General features: G+C 41.4%; 1 protein-coding gene across 5 annotated transcripts in view; it reads right to left on the reverse strand.

Moving 5' to 3' along the window:
• HNF1A (HNF1 homeobox A) overlaps positions 1–11,019 on the reverse strand; it is a 23,276-nt gene extending 12,257 nt beyond the window's left edge. For all 5 annotated transcript variants that reach the window (XM_088477921.1, XM_088477919.1, XM_088477923.1 and 2 more), the window contains exons 1-3: positions 10,679–11,019; positions 4,137–4,336; positions 3,829–4,015 (exon numbers count right to left, since the gene is read on the reverse strand). In XM_088477921.1, coding sequence (XP_088334047.1) covers positions 3,829–4,015; positions 4,137–4,336; positions 10,679–10,998 — 707 coding nt within the window. In that variant the 5' untranslated portion in view covers positions 10,999–11,019. The remainder of the gene's footprint in view (positions 1–3,828; positions 4,016–4,136; positions 4,337–10,678) is intronic.
• Between the last annotated feature and the right edge of the window lie 9,435 nt (positions 11,020–20,454).

Raw genomic sequence — 20,454 nt, forward strand, 5'->3', positions numbered from 1 at the left:
CAAGGACCTGGGGATTCCCCGTTCAGAGTGACGTGCAGTCACGTGGTGCACCACGTGTCCGGACATCAGCGGTGCTGCCGGTCGCTCACTCCACTGGGAAGTGTGGCGTCTTGCTCCCGATCTAGGCTATACTAAGCCAGGAAGAGACTGAGAGACGGGTAAAGTGGAGAAGTGCCAGGGGCAGTCTGGAGACACGGTCAGCAAAGCTGTCCTCATTGCTATATCTACAGCGTGGTATGTGAGTACTCACACTACATTTACAGTTAATACCGTACACGGCCTGAGAACTCTGCTTTATTGAAGAACTTAGAAGGTTATTGAGCCTGGGATCATTGTATATTCATTTAGGAAATTGCCAGCTTTGTCCAAACAACGTGGCTATTCAGCAAATTGTTTCTAATGAACCTGTATTTATGACATCATCTGGGATTGCTGACTATAATTTATTCATTTATCTTTCTTTAAAATCTGAATGGATCTATGATGTATGACGCAATCATTGTTCTTGTTTTTCAGCCTAATGATGGCTTGCTTCACTGATAGTGACAGCTCTTTGGATCTCATATTGAGAGTCGACAGCAACTGATTCCAAATGCAAATGTCACGCCTAGAATCAACTCCAGACCTTTTACCTGCTTAATTGATAATGAAATAACGAAGGAATAGCCCACACCTGTCCATGAAATAGCTTTTGAGTTGATAGTCCCATTACTTTTGGCCCCTTAAAAAGTGGTAGAGAAAATATAGAAACCGTTGTAATTCCTACACCGTTCACCTGATTTGGATGTAATTACCCTCAAATTAAATCTGAAAGTCTGCAGTTAAAGCACATCTTGTTTGTTTCATTTCAAAGCCATTGTGGTGGTGAATAGAGGCCAAAATATGAAAATTCTGTCAATGTCCCAATACTTATGCACCTGACTGTATATAATAAGCTTTCATACCATAAAGAAACATGCTCACTACAGAATGCACACTAGGATCATTAGTTATTATGCAACATAATGCACAGTAGCAAAACATCCTGTTTTCATTTACTTTCAACTCACTAGTCACCCACTTTACCATCGTTGGCCTGCATCTGCTTATCCATCAGCAGATTGCAGCATGTCTCATTTGGGACTATAGCATGTCTCATAGTTTCATGACCCCAGAAGCTACGGACAGCAAGTACGTGAAGTGTAGATGCCAAGAGTAATGTAAGTGATATTGGACCAGGTATAATCGGGTATATCTGTGCAATGCATACCTGGAAAAAATTGAGGGTAAGAGAATGATAAAGTGGAGTAGTTGCCTAGAGCAACCAATCCGCTTTTTATTGTCTTTGCCAAGATAACTGACAGATGCTGATTGGTTGCTTTCAGCAACTTCTCTACTTAATCTCTCTCCAATGCTTGATACATCTCCCCCAGGGGTATATTTACTAAAGTGCGAGTTTATAGAAGTGGAGTTGTTGTCCCTAGTAACCAATCAGATTATACTTATCATTTATCTAGCACCTTCTAGAAGATAATAGCTAGAATATTTGTGCGCTATATAAATAACTGGTAATAAATAAAGAAATAGAAACTGGTTGCTATGGGCAACTACTCCACTTCTAAAAACCTGTACTTTAGTAAATATACCCCCCAGAATGAGAACCGGCCCACATTATCATTTCCTCCAACACTACACTTGTCATTTGGTATGAGGTTCTTTCAGTGATAGCTGGGATTCATTTTCACAAAACATAACATCATAAAATAAAACAAAACCACTCCACTCTGGTCTCATCTGAGGCCATTGAGACAGAAGTGTTGTGTTTCATTCGGATGCAGCTTAGCAAACCTACCATCCTGAAATGTTTTTCTTTCAGTGAGAGCAAGGGCTTTCTCCTGGCTAGTAGCACTTTGAGAAGTAGTTGATGGTTGATTATGCCTTTATATGCAAGCAAAAGATATGGATACACATGGCATCATGTGCAATATTACAGAAAATTGGGAGATTCCCTGTGTGTTCTATGACTACGTTGGGGTTCTCTGTGAAAAGTATAACTGGCAGTACTGGGGACATGCAGTCTGCACAGAATAGTTCCAGCACAATCCCGCGTTAGGGCCAGGTATTATCACTCCACAAATTAAGTCATTTTTTACTTCTATTATATGGCATGTTTTTTGTAATGCAACATCAATGTAAGCTAAGGGCTTGTATTTTATTTGTAAGCTAGGGCCTGATTCACTACCATACACAACTGCGTATACAATTGCGATTACGCACGCAGTTCAACTGCGATAGTATGCTAATTCATTGCGATCGCTATTCCCTTGCAGCAATACACAAGGACGCCCACTTTACTTACCACACACCTGTAATGGTTAGCAAGACTGCAAAACCATTGATACAATGGAGTACCATCGCAGCCTCACGCACACTTGCACAAGCCCTGACCTTACTCAGAAATTGCTAACAACCACGCACGGTATCAGGCCTTAGGCTGCGCAGACCATTCTAGTGGAAAATTTATGCACGCCCCTGCAATGATGTTCAAACGGACTGGCATGCCTGTGTTCGGCTGATCACCCCCCCCATCACCACCCACAAATGACACTTCCTGTCAATCACTCTGTGATGGGTCTACGTAGTCGCAATAGCTAGTTTGCGCACTGCGATGCATACACATGCGCAGAATGCAACAATCGGACGATTGCGTCAATAATCACAGTTGCGTACGGTAGTGAATCAGACCCCTAGTAATATAATTAGCTTCTGTTTATAGCTATAGACATAAACTAAAAATATGATGATTTATCCTCTAATAATAATGATCATCATCATGGCCATTATTATACCCAGCAAATAAGTTTTTGCTGGGTATAATAATGATCCCGATGATGATGGCCGTCTGCTGGTTAGGACAGTATCTGTCATTGTTTGGTATGTTGTGCTATGTTATGTGTACTTTGTAAATATATTTTATAGAAAAATAACAGAAACCAAACAAAGTGGAGGTTATAGCACACACAATAGATGAAAGTCTTATCTGAAAAGACAACAAGCACAATTGTGCTGCTTCAGCTGGACTGTTAGGCTAGGTACACATCAGAACAATGTATATCCAACGCCTAATGGAAGGATATATTGGGTGGCCATACACACTGCACGATCCGGTGTACGACCACGCGATATAACCTTCCATCCTGCATTCACCTGCATGCCGTCAGCATGGTTGGCTCATCTGTAGTGTAGCACATCAGATGGGACAGTGGGTGACATTGGAGGGGCAGATTGTCCCCCAACTCCCACTGCACATGAATGCATCATACGGGGCAGACCTTAGCAAATTATGATATAGTCGTTGCATAACACATTGTAGTGCATTTTGAAACATGCCTATACAGAGTATAGTAAAACCGCATGCACACTAGATGATTTTTCTGGACGATATAGTTCAGTGTGTATGCAGTGAACGACCAACGAAGTGCGCTCCCGCGGGTTGTTAATGATGTATTATGTTGTTCGTACATGCAGGCCAATCTGACGATAACGTCAAGAATTGCCTGTTCAGAGATGTGGCAGGATGACTTCACTGAAAGATATCTTTAAATATTTCTTTAAAGATATTTTTCAGTGTTCACACCCAAATCGTTTGTCCTGCACTACAGAAAGTTCAAGAGAAATCTTTCACCAATATCGTTCATACAGCACATCGTCTACTGTGTATGAGCCTTGAATCCAAACAGGAGTCCTATTGCTTACACTGCTGCAAATTTAGCATGCAAAATATTTGCCTTACGTCTCTTTTCATGTTCACCTAGTTCTATTATGCACTCATTTCTTGTTCCTCTTTACCTGTTGCATTCCTCAACAAGTGCCTCACGTTCCTCTTTGCTGGGATTCTTCTGTCGTTCATATGCCTGAAAGAGGATATGCTGTGAGGCCGGGCCCCACTTAAATCGATTCCTTCGCATTTTCTTATTTGGCACATCATCACAGGAGATGTCATCTGTTATCATGGTTTGTCCTGCATGGGTGAACTCTGAGAAAATAGACAAATACGAGATGCCATGCGTCTTAATGCCAGCTCTACTAGATGATATGTGCATATTGTTCCTCTTAGGAGAGCCCAAATTCTAGTTACTGTACTTGATTATACTTACGCTTGGCGATTTCTCGCTGTTTGCCCACATACCAAGTGTACAGGGCTGCCCGCTTCTGGGTTTTCATAGGTGTACCCTTGTTGAGGTGTTGGGATAGATGAGACTGGTTGAGCCCTGTAGTGTCCACCACTTCCCGCTGTGGGATATTGTGCTGCTGTAAGTAAGATTTCACCAGCTTGGCCACATGCCATGGGTCCTCCCTACAAGGTGAAAGCCATGCACATTAACAGACACACAGAAAGAGGTGTGCAACAATTGACTAGTGTTTTGACTATTTTGTTATTGTCTACAAAAAAGCTACTAGTAAATATATTTTATAAAAATGATTAAGTTCTACTTTTTCTGGTTTATGGTTATAGAATTCCGCACAGTCCAATATGTTAGAGATTTTGTGGCTCATCAGAGTACAGAACACCTTTTAATACTGGGAGGGAAAACACAGTGGGGCCAAAGGAAAGTCAAGTCAGCTGTAATTACACACGCATTGTGAGGCCGTTTCTGGACTGCACCTTGGTAAAACAATGCTGCACTGGAGCTCAAAACAGACAGCAAGTATATTAAAGTACACATATCTACAAAGATGATAAATGCAAACAGGTGGAATTGGCACAACCAAATACCCTGGCACGGAGTTTAAAGCCACACTGGAAAGATGTTGTTCTGTTTTTACCAAATCGGTATGATATATCGTCCAATGTGTATGCATGATATGTGTGCTCCCGTGGTCTCATGCAATGTGGTCAGGTTTGATGTGCTACATATCAAATCTGATGATCTTGCATGCGGTGCCATGCATGTTAATGAAGGACAGAATGAGTGATCTTTCTGTCGTTCATTACCTCTTTCAGATTTGTACCACGAATCTGATATGTCATCCCGTCAGCCAGGCACAAATCATCCTAGTGTGTTCTCAGCATAAGTCCACAACAGGCCTTCACCAAGAATCCCGGTAAGAGGATATGGACTTTACTCAGTGAGGGCCCAGGTTGCGGCTAAGTGTAGTTGTTTTCCAGAATGAAAGCAACAGAGAACTTCTCTGGTATGAGGACTCTGTCTGGTTTGAAATGCAGGAAAGTTATGTGCTGCTGTTGAGAAAACCGAACACCATAGTTGAAACAACACTGGAAGAAAACTATACTGGAGAGTCATCTGTTCTGGAGGTTACTGGTAACACCTGAGAGAGGTGTTATGTCATCTCTAGCCTGAGGCTGAGCCTATTAAGGATTCCAATTGGGAAGGTCATCAATTAGTGTCCTGCTGAGTGTTGGAGGCAGGCCAGTGGTATCCATGACTGCTGGTACTGACATTTGTCTTCTCTGCATGTAAAGAGAGCATTAAAAGTGGGGTCCTGGACTATATGTGTGATTCCATAATGTTTAAATCCTTCCTGGTATTTTCTGGAGCTTGTCTCCCCAGTACAAATATGACCTAATCTAAACTGACCGGATAAGGGGATTTGGTGTGTGCGTTTTCACAGAGTGAAATTTTTCCAATTTGTAAAGGGCTATAGGGTGACGCCTTCTATGTAAATAATAAACTTTGTTTTTCAGCAACAGCTGGAGGATCCCATTTATGGATGAAAGTACAGATAGGGTCAAATGTAATAGGGTGAGAGTTTAGAAAATGTGAGAGTTTAGCAGTAAACTCTCACCTATTTTAAACTCGGCCAATGTAATAGAGTCCGACATCATGCAAACTCGCATGGTTTTTAGACTCAAAAAATTCTCACGATTTAAACTCTCATCCAGATGTTTTCCCATTTTGAAAATAAAACTCAACCAATGTGAGAGGTTACTGCTAAACTCTCACATTTTCTAATCTCTCACCCTATTCTATTTGGCCCATAGTTTTCATATTTTATTTTCTTATATAATGAAATAAAAATTAATTTATTCTAGAATACATCAGTCTAATCAACAAACAATACTCTAACTTACAAATAAACATAATAGATTATATCAGTATTCACCCTATGGAGGAGATCTACTAAGCCTTGGACTGAGATAAAGTACCAACCATTGGTGGCTCCAGAGGTGGGGTTACGGCGCAGTCCAAAATTCAAATAAGGGAACCACACCAACTGTCACCCCAAGTGCTGCCAAACATCCCCAGGCTGGGACTCAGTGGCAGTTGGTGTGGCTCCCCTGTTTGAATTTTGGACTGCGCTGCAGCCCCACTTCTGAAGCCGCCACTGGTGCCAACCAATCAGCTCCTAACTGTCATGTTACAGGCTGTGTTTGAAAAATGGTAGTTAGGAGCTGACTGGTTGGTACTTTATCTCTCTCCACTTTATCACTCTGCAAGGCTTAGTATGTCTCCCCTTATGTGTAATACTTGGTAGAGCACCATTAGCTGTTACAGCTGTGAGTTTATTTAGGTAAATATCTGGACACTGCAATTTGCACTCATTCTTCTTTACAGCATTTAATGAGCCCCATCATTGGAGATGCAGCCCACTGGTGAACAGATTAAACAGATTCTCAATGGGATTGAGTTCTGGGCACTGACTGGGATTCTTGTATTTACATCACTCCTATGTGACTTTTGCTGTATTATTTGTGATTGTCCTTATGTAATATCAATCTCCCTTCTCATTCAGTTTTCCTCCAAGATGTCTATATCTTGCTGTATCAGTTTGACTCTCTGTTTTGGGGAGCAGGGACTGGAAAACTCGTCAACATCCCCATTATTCACAGTAACAATAGAGTTCTTAGGAAAATGCACAGTATTGAGCCTTGTGGCCTCAACACTAGACACTGTGGGACTGCTGCACAATAGTGTATCTTCTCATATACTGTATGCACAGCTGCACGTATCTCGGAATGCACATGCACCGGCTTTATTTCAAGTCATCATCACCATCTGCTGTATACTACAGTAGGTGCCAAAGATCTGCCTGTATACACTACATGCTGGTATGCCTGAGTGGGCCCTTACTGAACATGGCCTACGTTAGAACATATTTGTATGCGCTCATTTTCTGAGCATGCAGAGTGCATAATTCACACAGGTTACTCTATGGAAATGGCCACACGTTCAACTTGCATCAGTCCCTATGTTTGGTGCAAATAATACTAAGATGCCAGTTAGCTTTTGATATTCTTCCTGATAAGCATCTTTATCCCAACAGATACTGTTTTACAGAAATGAAATGCATTTTAAACAAATTCACAGACAAGCATATTCTCTTGGTTTATATATGATGGACATGGTAGAGCTCAGGCGGATTCTCTTTAATCTTCCATTTGAAATCCTTGTTTGGAATTGCACTAACCAACTGTGGCACAGTACACAGAATAAGAAGGAAAGTCTATTTTTGTTGTAATTCATTTAGGATTGGCATTACATATTATTTAGCATTGAACAGTATCCCCAAATAAATCCATTTTGTTTCCAAGTTGTTATAAATACGTTTATATCATACGTTTTATTATGTATATCATCCAGTACCTTATAATTTATGGTTTTACCAAGGTGTTCTATTTTAAATGCTCCCATATATGCCAGCTTTCAATTTATTTTCCCTCCAAATAAAATCTTTTACTCACAATCCTATATTTTTTTTTTTTATCATTCAAACCTACATTGCACCCAAATTAACATGATAAGTGTAAATAGGTTCCTAGTTGTCTTTAATCTCAATTTGGAAATAAAGTATGGAGTGGATTATAACCTAAGTACACTAAAGGGGACATGGGTGTTTCAGTGTTCATATCATATACTGTATTCTAAGAGAGGGGTTCCTCCTGGATAGAACAAATGTCCTCTACACCAGACCTCAATGATAAGAAAGGCTACTGCCCCTGTGTCACATAACTGAATTGACACTCTGGTGTAATTCATAGTAATCATTTACTAATTTACCCAGAAATCAATAGAACACTGGTCAATAGAACTGACTTTGAGATCTCATGGCTGTGGGGATATGCTGGTTAAATCCCAGGATTGTGGAGACAAAGGGGATGTTTAGAAGTACTTTACTTTTCTTTCTCTGTAAAATGGAAATGTTTAGTTCACAAGCTGACTGATTAGTAACTCAAGGAAATATTCTACCTTATTGCTTAAATTTGACCAAAGATGGGACAAGAATAACAATCACTTTTCACTGAAGAATAAACATTGATGCAAAACATTATTTTCTTGGCTTTATTTAGGTGTACAGATATCCAATTAAATAACATTAACAACCAAGCACAGACCCACTATCAATAACATGCCATAGTTTCAACCCTTAATGATAAATGTATATATGAAGACACATCTATTCATTGTGCAGAATAAATTGCAGCCAAAATAAATAATAGGTAACATTATACACTTGCATTGTATTAACGCAAATGGTATCATATCAACACTTATTGTGTTTGGCTTGTATTTGTGGTGGTGATACTGGGCAGGAGACACAGGTGAATGCCAGTACCATCAGAAAAGCTGTACAATTCTAATGCTCACATCTGTAACTGCTAGTGGGTACCTGGTCATTGGAAACAATGGCTTCATTACCATAGCCTTTACCATACTTTTACTAGCTTTAAAAAAAACCCTCACATCTCAGAACAGTAGCATAAAAAATCCAATTCTTAAACTCCTTTGTGTCATTTTCTACACATTCAGTGAGGTTTGTTTTTAAAGAAGTACAGAATAAGACACAAAGCAATATAAAAAGACAAGTTTAAACTATTACATGATACGTATTATTGCAGTCTTCTGTATTTTGTCCTGCAAGTGTATCTACAATCCATATTATGCACAAATACACACCTGTATACACACTGCCAACCCTCCCCCAACACCAAATGGTGATTCACTCAGCTACTGATACCAGCTTATCTGAGCACAAAGTCCAAGGTGTATGCAAACAATAACTGCTATGTATTGGGGATAGGTATATACACATCGACCAAGGGGCCACCTGTGCTCATGGGGGTCCATTGCAAACCTTGTAAGCAGTTTGTCCAATATTAAGATTAATGGTACACTTAGCCTACGTGTATACTATCAATCAATACTGCATGTGTGACTGTACACACCATCACTGAAATAAGTAAGCGCCTGCTGATAGAACCGATGGTCATGTTCTGGCGTGCTCTTGGGTGGGTGACACGTACCACCTACACTGCCCTTTACATCTACTTGTCTGTTCATTCACATTTCCCTCTGGGCACTGGTGATGCCACTCAGCCCCTTTTCCCATCCTTAGAGGTCATTTCTAAGGGCGTTTTCACCTCCCTTTTGTTCCATAAACAATAAGTAACCCAGTTAGTTAGTTATCAACTCAGAGGAAACAAGAGGCTGGTTGATAATTTATAGCACCTTAACCAATTTAAATGGAAAGTTCATATGAAGAGATTTGTATCTCAGTAGACCCAAAACGTACAGCCACGGTCTCTCACTGTTCATTCTGTGGCTGTTGGCAGAATGGGACTGGAGTACTTTGCTGCTAAGCTAACTAGAGAACAAAGGAAATACTGCAAATGGACCAGGAGTACAAGGATGACATGTATAGAGGTAAGCGTGGGCACCGCAGGATATACTGACTTGATATCCCTATTAGACATGGGAATTTCTTAAAGCAAAAGTCTCTCTATAACCTCTGACGTTTGCAAAACCTCAAGCTGCCAGCTACCAAATTAGGAGAGGGATTTAGTCAGACGTATCTGCCCAGCTGAATGTTTTGCCCTATACAGGCAGTCAAGCAGAACATTATTGTTTTGCAGTCTGCTGCAGCAGTATCGCTGTAATCTCAGTCCAAAGTAGCAGTAGAGTGGTTAATCATCAAAGTTAATCATCACAAAAGGTAGAGGCCATTTGGTTTATAAATGCACTGATTATGGAGGGCCTGGATAATTAGTAACCAGCTCAGGCCCCCTGAGCCCCATTAATTAAGAGAACCCACAGTACCCTGAGGAGATTCAGCGCAGGATCCACAGGACAATAAGGAGAGTAGGAGCCCAACTAGAGGGCGAGGAAGATCAGCGTCATTCAAAAGGAGAAAGAACATTCTACTGTGGAGCAAACCCACAGCGAAGAACACAACTTCGAACCTTGAAGAATGCACACAGATGGAACCACGGGACCCTAAAAAGATGAGTTGTGGTCTAACTTTTAGGAGCTACTACTTTTTTGCGCTACAGAGAAACTTGGATTATTTGCACCTTATGGAATGAGCAGGACCCACAGTCCTGCACCTTAGAGACTTGCAAAACTAAATGAGGAGAAAGGCAGTAATACCTGCTTCGCATTATGATGTGTTTTCCTGTGAACTTTATTGAGGATACAAATAAACGTCATTAAATATGTCTGCGACTGTACCCAGCACTAAAATTCTAACACTTTTCATCTGGACGAAGCGTAAGAAAGAATTTACATAACAGGTCCTGCATGAGTGGTGTTATCAGAAACCCTGATGATGAACGGTTAATAAGAAAAAGACAAAAGAGTAGAAAGTACATCGGTGGGCGAAACAGGGAAAAAGAAATGGTGACCAAAGTATGGAAAATAATACAAAGTGTAGGACAGAGTACAGTGTACATTGTTCTTACTGCAGCAGTCGTTCCACCACGGCCTTCTGATGAGCAGCCTCCTCCGGGCTCAGTCTCTCTAAATCCTTAATAATTGGTGGTGTGAAATCCCCCCCATCTTCAGAACTGTCATCTTCTGATAAGTGAGTTTCCCCAAGCCCATTGGGCAGGTGTACACAGTGATCCCCGTCTTCCAGGCTGCTCATGTCATCCAGGTGATCCCTGGGATATTGGTAATTGTCGCCATCGCTCAGTGCCTTAGTAAGAGTCTCCTTAGTGACACCTGACTCCAGCAAAGCCTTTAGTAGTTCCTGCTGCAAGTAACTAAGCTGAGACGCCATCCTCAGTGTTACCTGCTACCACCTCACCATCCTGCGGTTGTAATAGGGATCAGCAGGCGTGAGCCCATGCTCTACCCACCTTCTGTCTCCTCCTCCCCCCAAAATACTTGCTCTGCGGCCACAACCTGCAAGTGGTCACCCCCCGGACAGTCTTCACTGAGACATAGCAGATAAGGGACCCTTGTCTCTTTCTGTTTACATCAGAGCAGAGTAAATCCTCCAAGGTTCATATTTATCCCTGCGCTTCACAAGTTACTGAACTTTGGACCCCAACTCTGCACAAAGTGCAGGTGAGAGAGGGGGGAGAGCAAGGGAAGAGCAAGTAAGAGGAAATAAAGAAAGGAAAGAGGAGAGAGTAAAACAGGAGAGAATCAACAATGGGAAGAAAGAGATAGGAGAGTAAATATTACGGAGGTTACATGATAGTTAATACAAGGCAGAGGTGGGAGTGGCCGAGAATCATGAAATTATTTACTTGTGAAATTAGCAGACCACCCAAGCACCTGATGATAGCACCCAGCCCAACTGCACAGAAACAATTGGTTCAATGTAAAAGCTGTTAATAAAAGTGCCTTTTTTTTTAGAAATTTGATGTATGCTACAGAGTAATGTTATTAGACTACAGTGACAATATTGTACATTCTCACTCCCCACCTGCCTTCTTGTTCATTAACCACTCCATCTACTCTCATGCCTGTGTCATGTGTTACACTTGTTCTGTTGTCCCACTGACAGGTGCAGCAGAATTATGTGCTTCCTTACAGACAAACACTACTAATATAACAACAACAATATGTTGTTACAGGGTAGGGACATGAATAGTGGGATGGACCTATTAAAGTGTCAACAACAGTTAAAACAATATTTAATTCAAAATGGAGGTTATTTATTAACCATATATGACAATGTGCAGCAAAATAAACAAAATAAAAGAAAGCATCCAACTTTAACACAGGATAATAAATTGCAAAAATGGTCTGGTTGCTATTGATTACAGCATTTGTGCACTTTAGTAAATCAATCCCATTTTGTTTTTTTTAGGAGCAAAATAAGGGCACTTGTGATCTCTATCTAATATCTCTCCAGAGCGTGATCACTCTATATAGTAACAAAACTACTTTAATTTAAAAAATATTACAGCTGGTTCTGTCTGAGATTTGCATAAAGTACACTTTAAGGACAGACCATTATTTATGAAGGGATTCTAGTAGGTATTGTTACAAACTGCAAACGGCAGATTTCCCCAGCAGCACAGGGGTTAACACAATGCAGGAGTCTGAGGCCTCAGCATTTCACTGTTAGGCAGTTCCTGTTAGCAGTTTCACAGTCATTAAAATGCACCAGCAAGGTCAATAGTACTATAAACATGAGCTGCACATACCAAGTAAATAACTGCAGCTATATGTTAGAGCCTCTGTGCAATGTGCAAGCTTTGCTAGCCCTATGACATGAATGTATTATGATTGTTAACAAATGCCCCGGATTCCATAAAGGTCTGAAACCTAGAAAGAGAAGAATGAATAATTGCCTCTGCTCAGTGACTGTCATACACAGACATGGTCACTGCACTCCACACTCAAAGTGAGGAGTGCCAGTACATAGCGTTAAGGGGTAGGTGCCAAGGGCGGTGTGAGTAAAGAACGGGTTCAAAAAGTGATATAAACTAAATATAAATTATCAATCAGGCTTTTTATAATGAAGTAAATAGCAAAGTTGGTTACAGTTAATGTTCATTGAATGAGGGTTTTCTGCTAGACCCATATAGTACAACACCTCATGCCACTGACCCAATATTCATCTGTTAAGCTGGGCATTCACTATACAATTATATGTCAGATATCTGTCCAATCTGGCTGGTTGAAATTAAAATCTGGTAATGTATGGGAGCAAATAACAATCGTCCATTTGCTCACAAACACTGGAAAACAGAAAAAAATGGTAATTCCGACAAATTGGTTAAAACACACGAATTTAACCAATTTGAACAATTGTTTTTTGTCTGTTTTCCAGTGTTTAAAACCATATGATCAACTGTCATTTGCTCCCATACATTACCAGGTTTTCTTTCCAACCAGCCAGATTGGACAGATAATTGAATAGTGTATGCCCAACATTAAGGTGCCTATCCATTACCCGACTTTGTGAACAATCTGACCAAAACCAGGAGGTTTTGGTCGCATTGTTCACAAAGTCGGGTAATGGATAGCCGGCAAGGACCAACGATGCGCGTGCACGCTGGGTCCTTGCCGACCCCGATTATCTACTGAACATGCCCGTCAACCTGACGACGCTCGTCAGGTTCAGAGATAGGAGGTCGGTCTCCTGTACTGAATGACGTTCAGTGAACGCTGTTCAGTGCGGGCACCGCACCTCGGCGACCTGAAGGTCTGAACGCTAGACGTTCAGTCTGTTAGGTCGCCTAGTGGATAGGCCCCTTTAGACCAAAGCAACTGCCTTTATTTTCAGTTATATGTATAATGCTTTTATTATCTGTTGACATATCACCAAATCCAGGCCCCACACACGGACAGCGGATATACTATGGAATAAATATCCTGCAAACCTCACATGTCTCCCATCACCCTCCAAATCAATAAATGTGCCTTATAGAATTCACACTTGATCACAACTTATTATTTTACTTCTGAACATCTCTTTACAATAACTACTTTTACCAATTTCTACATTTACCTGAGACTGCTGGTTTATACGTTAACCAAACTCTCTAAATAGCCCTTCATGAAGTGGCTTCAGCTACCCGTCAGACTTCACGTAAACTGATATAACAGCCATGGCTTTCCACAGACACCTACAAAAACTGCCTCTTAAAGTAGAATGTCAGTGGCATAAATCTTAATTCAAATGACTTCCACACATACTGTAAAATAGGAATCCACCCATCTGTCATCCTAACCCTCTGTCCCATGCTCACTTTCTACCCCATCCGTGTCACCCCTGTCTGTTTGCCCATCCCCTCTAGAATGTAAGCTCTCACGCGCAGGGCCCTCTTTCCTCTTGTGCTTATCCTTTCTTTACTTATATTATCTGCTCTATACTCAAAAGCACCTAACCCGTGACTTTTGCCATCCTGCTTCTGTTGCAGCAGTGTTTATATACCATGTACTTGTATTGCATTGTCTTAAACTGTATGACACTGTTTTCTTGTTCTGCTCAACTGTCTATGTACTATGTCTATGTACTATGTTTGTGCACTATGTTTATGTACTATGTAAGGCGCTGCGGAACCCTTGTGGCGCCATATAAATAAAGGATAATAATAATAATAATAATAATAATAATAATAATAATAATAATAATAATAATAAAGCTTCCCCAAAAAGTGTTTGTTAAATAAATTTATAATAGAACCAACTTGGTATATTATTACTTGGTTTAGGGCTGTGTGGTGTTTTCTTTAGCTATGTATAGTAACTTGGGCTTTTATTCGAGTTTGTACATAATGGTTGGTTGGAGTAAGTGGCACATTAAAGGTATTATATTTTAATAACACCATACACCATTTTGGAGTATAGATGGGGCACATTTAAAATGTGTAAAGATATTTATGCTAGCTACACACTGTGCAATAATTGTGCAATAATCAGGCCAAACAGCAAATTCTTGGCCGATTATTGCACAGTATGCCAATAGCAGACAGAGCTGACTGTCATCCATAAACCTGATAGTTTGGCTCCTGACATCAGGAGTGCTGCACAACACTTGTTGGTCCTGATGAGCAGATGTCGTGCAGCAAATATAGTGTCTATAGCAGAGGCGTAACTAGGGTATTTGGAGCCCAGGGCAAATTTAAAAATTAAGCCCCCCCTATGTGATTAAAAAATGGGCGTGGTCACTTAAAATGGGCCGTGTCAAAATGACACACACACCTTTATCGTCACTCTGAACATATGCACCTTAACCCAGTAGTGCCCCTTATACAGTACCCCCAGTATGCAATGTCCCCAGTTGTGGTCCCTCTTATGCTGGTCCATAGTAGTGCCCTTTATACAGTACCCCCAGTAGTGGTCCCCCTTATGCAGACCTCCATTAGTTCCCCTTACACAGTACCCCCAGTAGTGGTCCCCCTTATGCAATGCCCCCCGTAGTGGTTCCCCTTATGCAGCCCCTCATTAGTTGCTCTTATGCAGTGTCCCCAGTAGTGGTCCCCCTTATGCAGTGCCCCATGTAGTGGTCCCCCCTATGAAGTGCCCCCAGTAGCAGTCCCCCCAATGCAGTGCCCCCAGTAGTGGTACCCCCTTATGCAGTGCTCTTTATATAGTGCCCCCCCAGTAGTAACCCCCCCTGTGTGATGTGTGTGTTAAACTACACAGTCAGAGCCCGCCTCCCACCCTCCTCCTGGCGCTACTGGGTAAGCGCTCAGGGAGAGGGCTCGGCTGTGCAGCACAGGACTGGCGCTGGGCGCAGGGAAGCCTAGCGCCGGTCCTGTGTAAATGTGTAGCGCTGACCGCACACACTGCAGTCGGCGCTACATTGCCTCACTGGGACGAGACAGACTGTGGCTGGCGCCGTCGCCTGTCCTACGGCTCCCAGGGCACGTGCCCACTCGCCCTGCCCTTGTTACACCACTGGTTTATAGACATCATCTGACAAACTGCATGTAAAAAACATCACCTCAATGATCTTTAGGGAAATTTATCGTTCTCATAATTGTGAAGTGAGTATACAGGAAATCCAATGTTCTCTGGATTGTATCAGCTGTCACAAGCAAAAAAAAATTGTGGATCATTCCACTGATCTATCTAGCTTTGGAGTTGGGAGGGGCATGTCCTAGCTGACCTCTAAATTGCAGTGTCAAAAGAAAGCTGCCCAATATATGTGAGCTGCATGCACAAGGAGGCAGTATTTACCCTATATGCAATGAACAAGTAAATATATTTGTAACACGGTTTGCCCAGGTGCAAAGTTACTGCTTTTTTAATGCTTTGCTCCTAATTACGAATCAGCCCCAATGTGTGAAACAGGAAATGTACAGTAACTAACAGCAAATTATCATTAACTTTGATTGCTCTATTATAGGTTACAGAATAAAATTCTATATGTTTTGCTATTGATTACTGCAGTTTAAAAAATATGAGATCTAGACATTATCTAGCCTAAGCTTTTAATTGTCGGATGGTGTCAAAATTACATAACATACACTGTATAGACAACCCTTTTTTTCTGAAAGCATTATAGGGGGGTGATTAATTATTAAGTAGGCAGCTGTGTGTTTAGGGCGCCCAATGGGCATGAAAGCCTCCAGCGCTGTCATTTCTGCTCGCACCCTCTGGAGGGTGCAAGCAAAAATGTGCGATAAACCTGTGGTCAAGTTGCCTAAAAAGCAGTTTGGTCGCCCTAACCAGGACTTTAGACGGGTTTAGCCATTTGGTTTAGCAGTTTTACACGGCTAAACCTGATCTAATAGGTCGCTATGACCGCAATAAATAATGGGCACCCAGAACAATTGAATTGCAACACTGGGCGCCCATTAATTATCGCCACCCACAAAACAATTGAATAGCCCCCAGTAGTTACTGCTCTTACAACAAAATGCAATAGAACCTTATAAAAGCTGGGTACACACCTTTGCTATCAGCTGAGTAGTGTCTATCTAGCTTGACCGCCTGTGACCCTGTACACACTGAAATAGCTCAGTGTGTACGTTCCTCTATGGGACCGGGAGGTCATCTAAAATATTAAACAGCACATAAGATGTGACCTCTCCATGCGACAATGCAAGAGCGTTTTAAGCAGTTTATCGGCCAACGTTCCTGCTTCGCTCCTGCATACACATCTATACAATCGTTGGGCCGATATGTACCCAACTTAACAGACACAAAATCAGATCTCTCCAACAGCACGTGCTGAACGTACTTTGGGCCTGATTCAGACCCACTCGCTAGAAAGCGTTCACACGCAGGCAGCCGATGTTTGCATTCTGCACATGCGTACGCGTCGCAGTGCGCGTGCGCGAACCAGTGCGAGCAATCGGGAGGCATTCGCTCGGCACGCATAGACTGCCCAGCTGAATGAGTGACAGGAGAAGCCGTTTGTGGGTGGTGACAGGGGCTGGCCGCTAGAAACGGGGGAGTGGTGATGCGAACACAAACGTGCCTGAGAATCTTAATGCCGTTTGCATAATTAAGAGGCAGCATCATAGTACACGTCACTTGGCTGAATTTTACACTGAAGTGCTTGCAGTAGGGTATGGTCAACCACAAGTGCTGCGTATGCATCCGATGGTACCGATGGTTGCATACACTTCTTGGAGATGACGTGCGCAAGAGCAGTCTTAAGCAAGCTGGTGGGTGTCTGCATAAACAAAGTGGTCGCACGCCAAGACATAGTGGGCGTGCTAATGCCTTGCCATGCGATCACCTGCCTTGCCTAATTTGCATACGCATCTAGCGAGCGGGCCTGAATCAGGTCCTTTGTACCCAAATTTCCCACTCTTGCAGTTGTCTAGGCTAAATTAATTGATGTTACAAAAGCCTCATCAATTAAAGGTTCACTTGTAAAAATTATATATTATCTTAAAAGGGAAATTTGGTAGCAGAGCATTTTGTACTAGATACAATAGATCATGTTGAACAATCTGTAAATATGAAATTTAAATGATAGGTTGTGATTTTTCTCTTTTAAAAAAGGGAAGCTAATTTGAAATGTGCCTCTAAAAGAATGGTAGTATTATATATTTGCTGCTTTTAGGGTTACTTCCTATATCTGTGTGGATTCTGCCTTTCCCATATGAAAACATAGTACATTTGCATTATACTGGAGATAGACAATCCTAAATTATGAATGACAAAATGAATAAACATTTCTTTACCTTTTCGCAGATTTGCTTTTTGAATGTTCGTTGCTGTTCATGATGAATGTCATTTGGAAATTGAGTAACCAACTGTTTGAATTCTCATACATATCACCATTGTTTATTTGTATGGTGCCACAAAATTATGCAGGGCCAAACAGTAAACATACAAATACATTATTATAAAGCATAATTATATGACGGGATGTAGTTGAGATCCTGGCAGTCGAGATGCCAGCGCTCAGAATGTCGACTCCGGAATCCCGGCACCAGCATCCTGACCACCGGCATCCTGACGGTAAGCATTGGGGTTAGGGGGTGGGTTGGAGTTAGGCCACGGGAAGGGGGGGAGGTTAAGTTTAGGCTGCAGGGGAGAATAGGTTTAGGTTGCGGGTAGGGAGGGTTAGGTTTAGGGGTAGGAGTAAGGTTAGGATACTTAGTATCCTAACCCTGACGTATTGCCGGTATCGGGTTTCTGACAGCCGGGATCTTGAGTGCCCAGCATCCCATACCCAACCTTTATATGACATGTGGTACACATAAAAGTGTGAGTTACACAGGCCAGTGACAAGTAGCACAAAACAAGTACAGATTCCATATGTGTTAGTTGAACATAGAGGAATAACATTAACAGAAAATACAATTAAGTTTGCCAAAAGAAGAGGGGAATTGCAGAAGTGGGGAAGGCCAAAAAGGGGGAGGTTGCAGTCGTCCAAATGGGAGATAATGAGCAAAATTATCATGGTTTTGGTTGTTGCTGAGAAAGGAGTGAATTTTGGCTATGCTACAAAGGAGGAAGTGGCAGACTGTGACAGGGATTGGATGTGTGATGTGAAGTGAAGCTGAGGGTGGAGTCAATGATGACATCAAGGCAGTTGGCTTGGGGACGTTAAAGTAAGATATTGTCAACTGTGATGGGGGAGGAGTAGTCACACTGAAAGGGGAAAAATAAAGAGCTCAGATTCCAAAATACTAAGTTCCAGATAGAATTGGGACTTTGAGGTGGCTGTGATAGAGAGGCAGTTACACAAGAGGGATCAGTAAGAAAATACCATTATATGCACAATTTTAAAATATCTGCTCATTTTTACGTCATAAAATTTTTTAACATTTTTTATATATTCTATATATTTTTTATAATATAATGTCATTTTGTGTATTGTGTATTTATAAGGAATCCAAAACCTTCTGATTTCCGGGTATTTGGAACGCTATAGACCACTATATTGCACCCCTTAAACAGAGGTCTGGAACGCATTTTTGGAATGCAGAATTTATGACTATTGATATACAAAGAGGCTTCAAAAGCTTGCTTTGGATTGTCGCTACTGACACACACTTCGGTAGGCGTGGTACTTCTATTTTGAGTCATTAATGTGACTCGTGATAATTGGTTTCATACACCACGTGGTATAACACGTGCCCATCCCTTCCCAGACTTCCGTGTATAATGCGCTCCACTGATTTAGAACTCATGTTTTGATCTACTTACCCGCATGATCCACTATGATTGGTTCTGACGATCACTGGGTTTGACATCTGTTTACTTCCGGACATAATGAGTTCCACGCGTTGGAACGCTATATAGAATTTATCTTTTACAACTACTGTTCCACTTTGGTCACAAGGTATTGGATTCCTTAATAAGGTAACCTATTATTATGTGGTGTTTGAATATGTCCATTCTATTTATATGTAACATGGATTACGATCAATTGAGACCCCCGCCCCTTTTTGGGAGGAGTGACATTTCAGGGGTATATAGAGCTGTTTGGTGTATCCTGTGCTACAACCTTGAGAAAGACTTATTGTTGAAACGCGTTTGTGGTAGCAGGATACAAGGGGACCTTGTGGATTTCTACAGCAATGACCCGTGGTGAAAAAGTCCGGACCTTTTATCCACTCAGGTCATTGTTTTTATTTCCATCTGTTTTAATTTCACTTGGTTACCAGTTTTTTTACTTGTATTGTATGAACCATTAAAAGTTTTTAAACTGACTTCTGATGGTTGGTTTCCACTTTATCCCATTCCATATCCATTTGTTTGGGATAAGAGGATAAGTTATCAACCATAATGTATAAAAGTATCGAAGCTCAAAGATACCTTTATTGGCTTATGAATTCATGATCAGTGTGAGTTGGAGTACGCCCACCTTTTTATACTACACCATATGCATGGGTGAACTTCGCTATTGGAATGCTGCACAGTGGTGACGAGGCCATCTGACTTAAAGATATCTTTATATGTGGAATTCATAGTATTTGAACGTGAGTGTGGTACGATCACCTTTCCTGTTCACATTCAGAGGAAGAAATTACCACTTATTTGTGTTATTTGAAAGACTTTTTTCGTCACGAACTACTACACTACCTTATTTTCTTCTTGTTTGTTCTCTTTTTTCCATTTTCGGCAAGATTCCATACAAGAAGAACTACAACTGCATCCATCACATTGAACATTTCCTTTGGGCAGTAAGACTATACTTATAGTATTGTATTGGTTTCTTTGCTGAATGATGTATGCGACTTTATAAGGAGTGCGCAGAGTTTTAGGGTTGCCCAATTTTTTTTGATCAGTAAGAAGAGGTGGGCTTGGGTGTCATCTGCAAAGAGGTGGTAGTGGAGACCAAAAGAGCAGTGGGACA

This window comes from Taudactylus pleione, unplaced genomic scaffold, assembly GCF_031769625.1.
Source record: "Taudactylus pleione unplaced genomic scaffold, aTauple2 ptg000205l, whole genome shotgun sequence".
Lineage (NCBI taxonomy): Eukaryota > Metazoa > Chordata > Amphibia > Anura > Myobatrachidae > Taudactylus > Taudactylus pleione.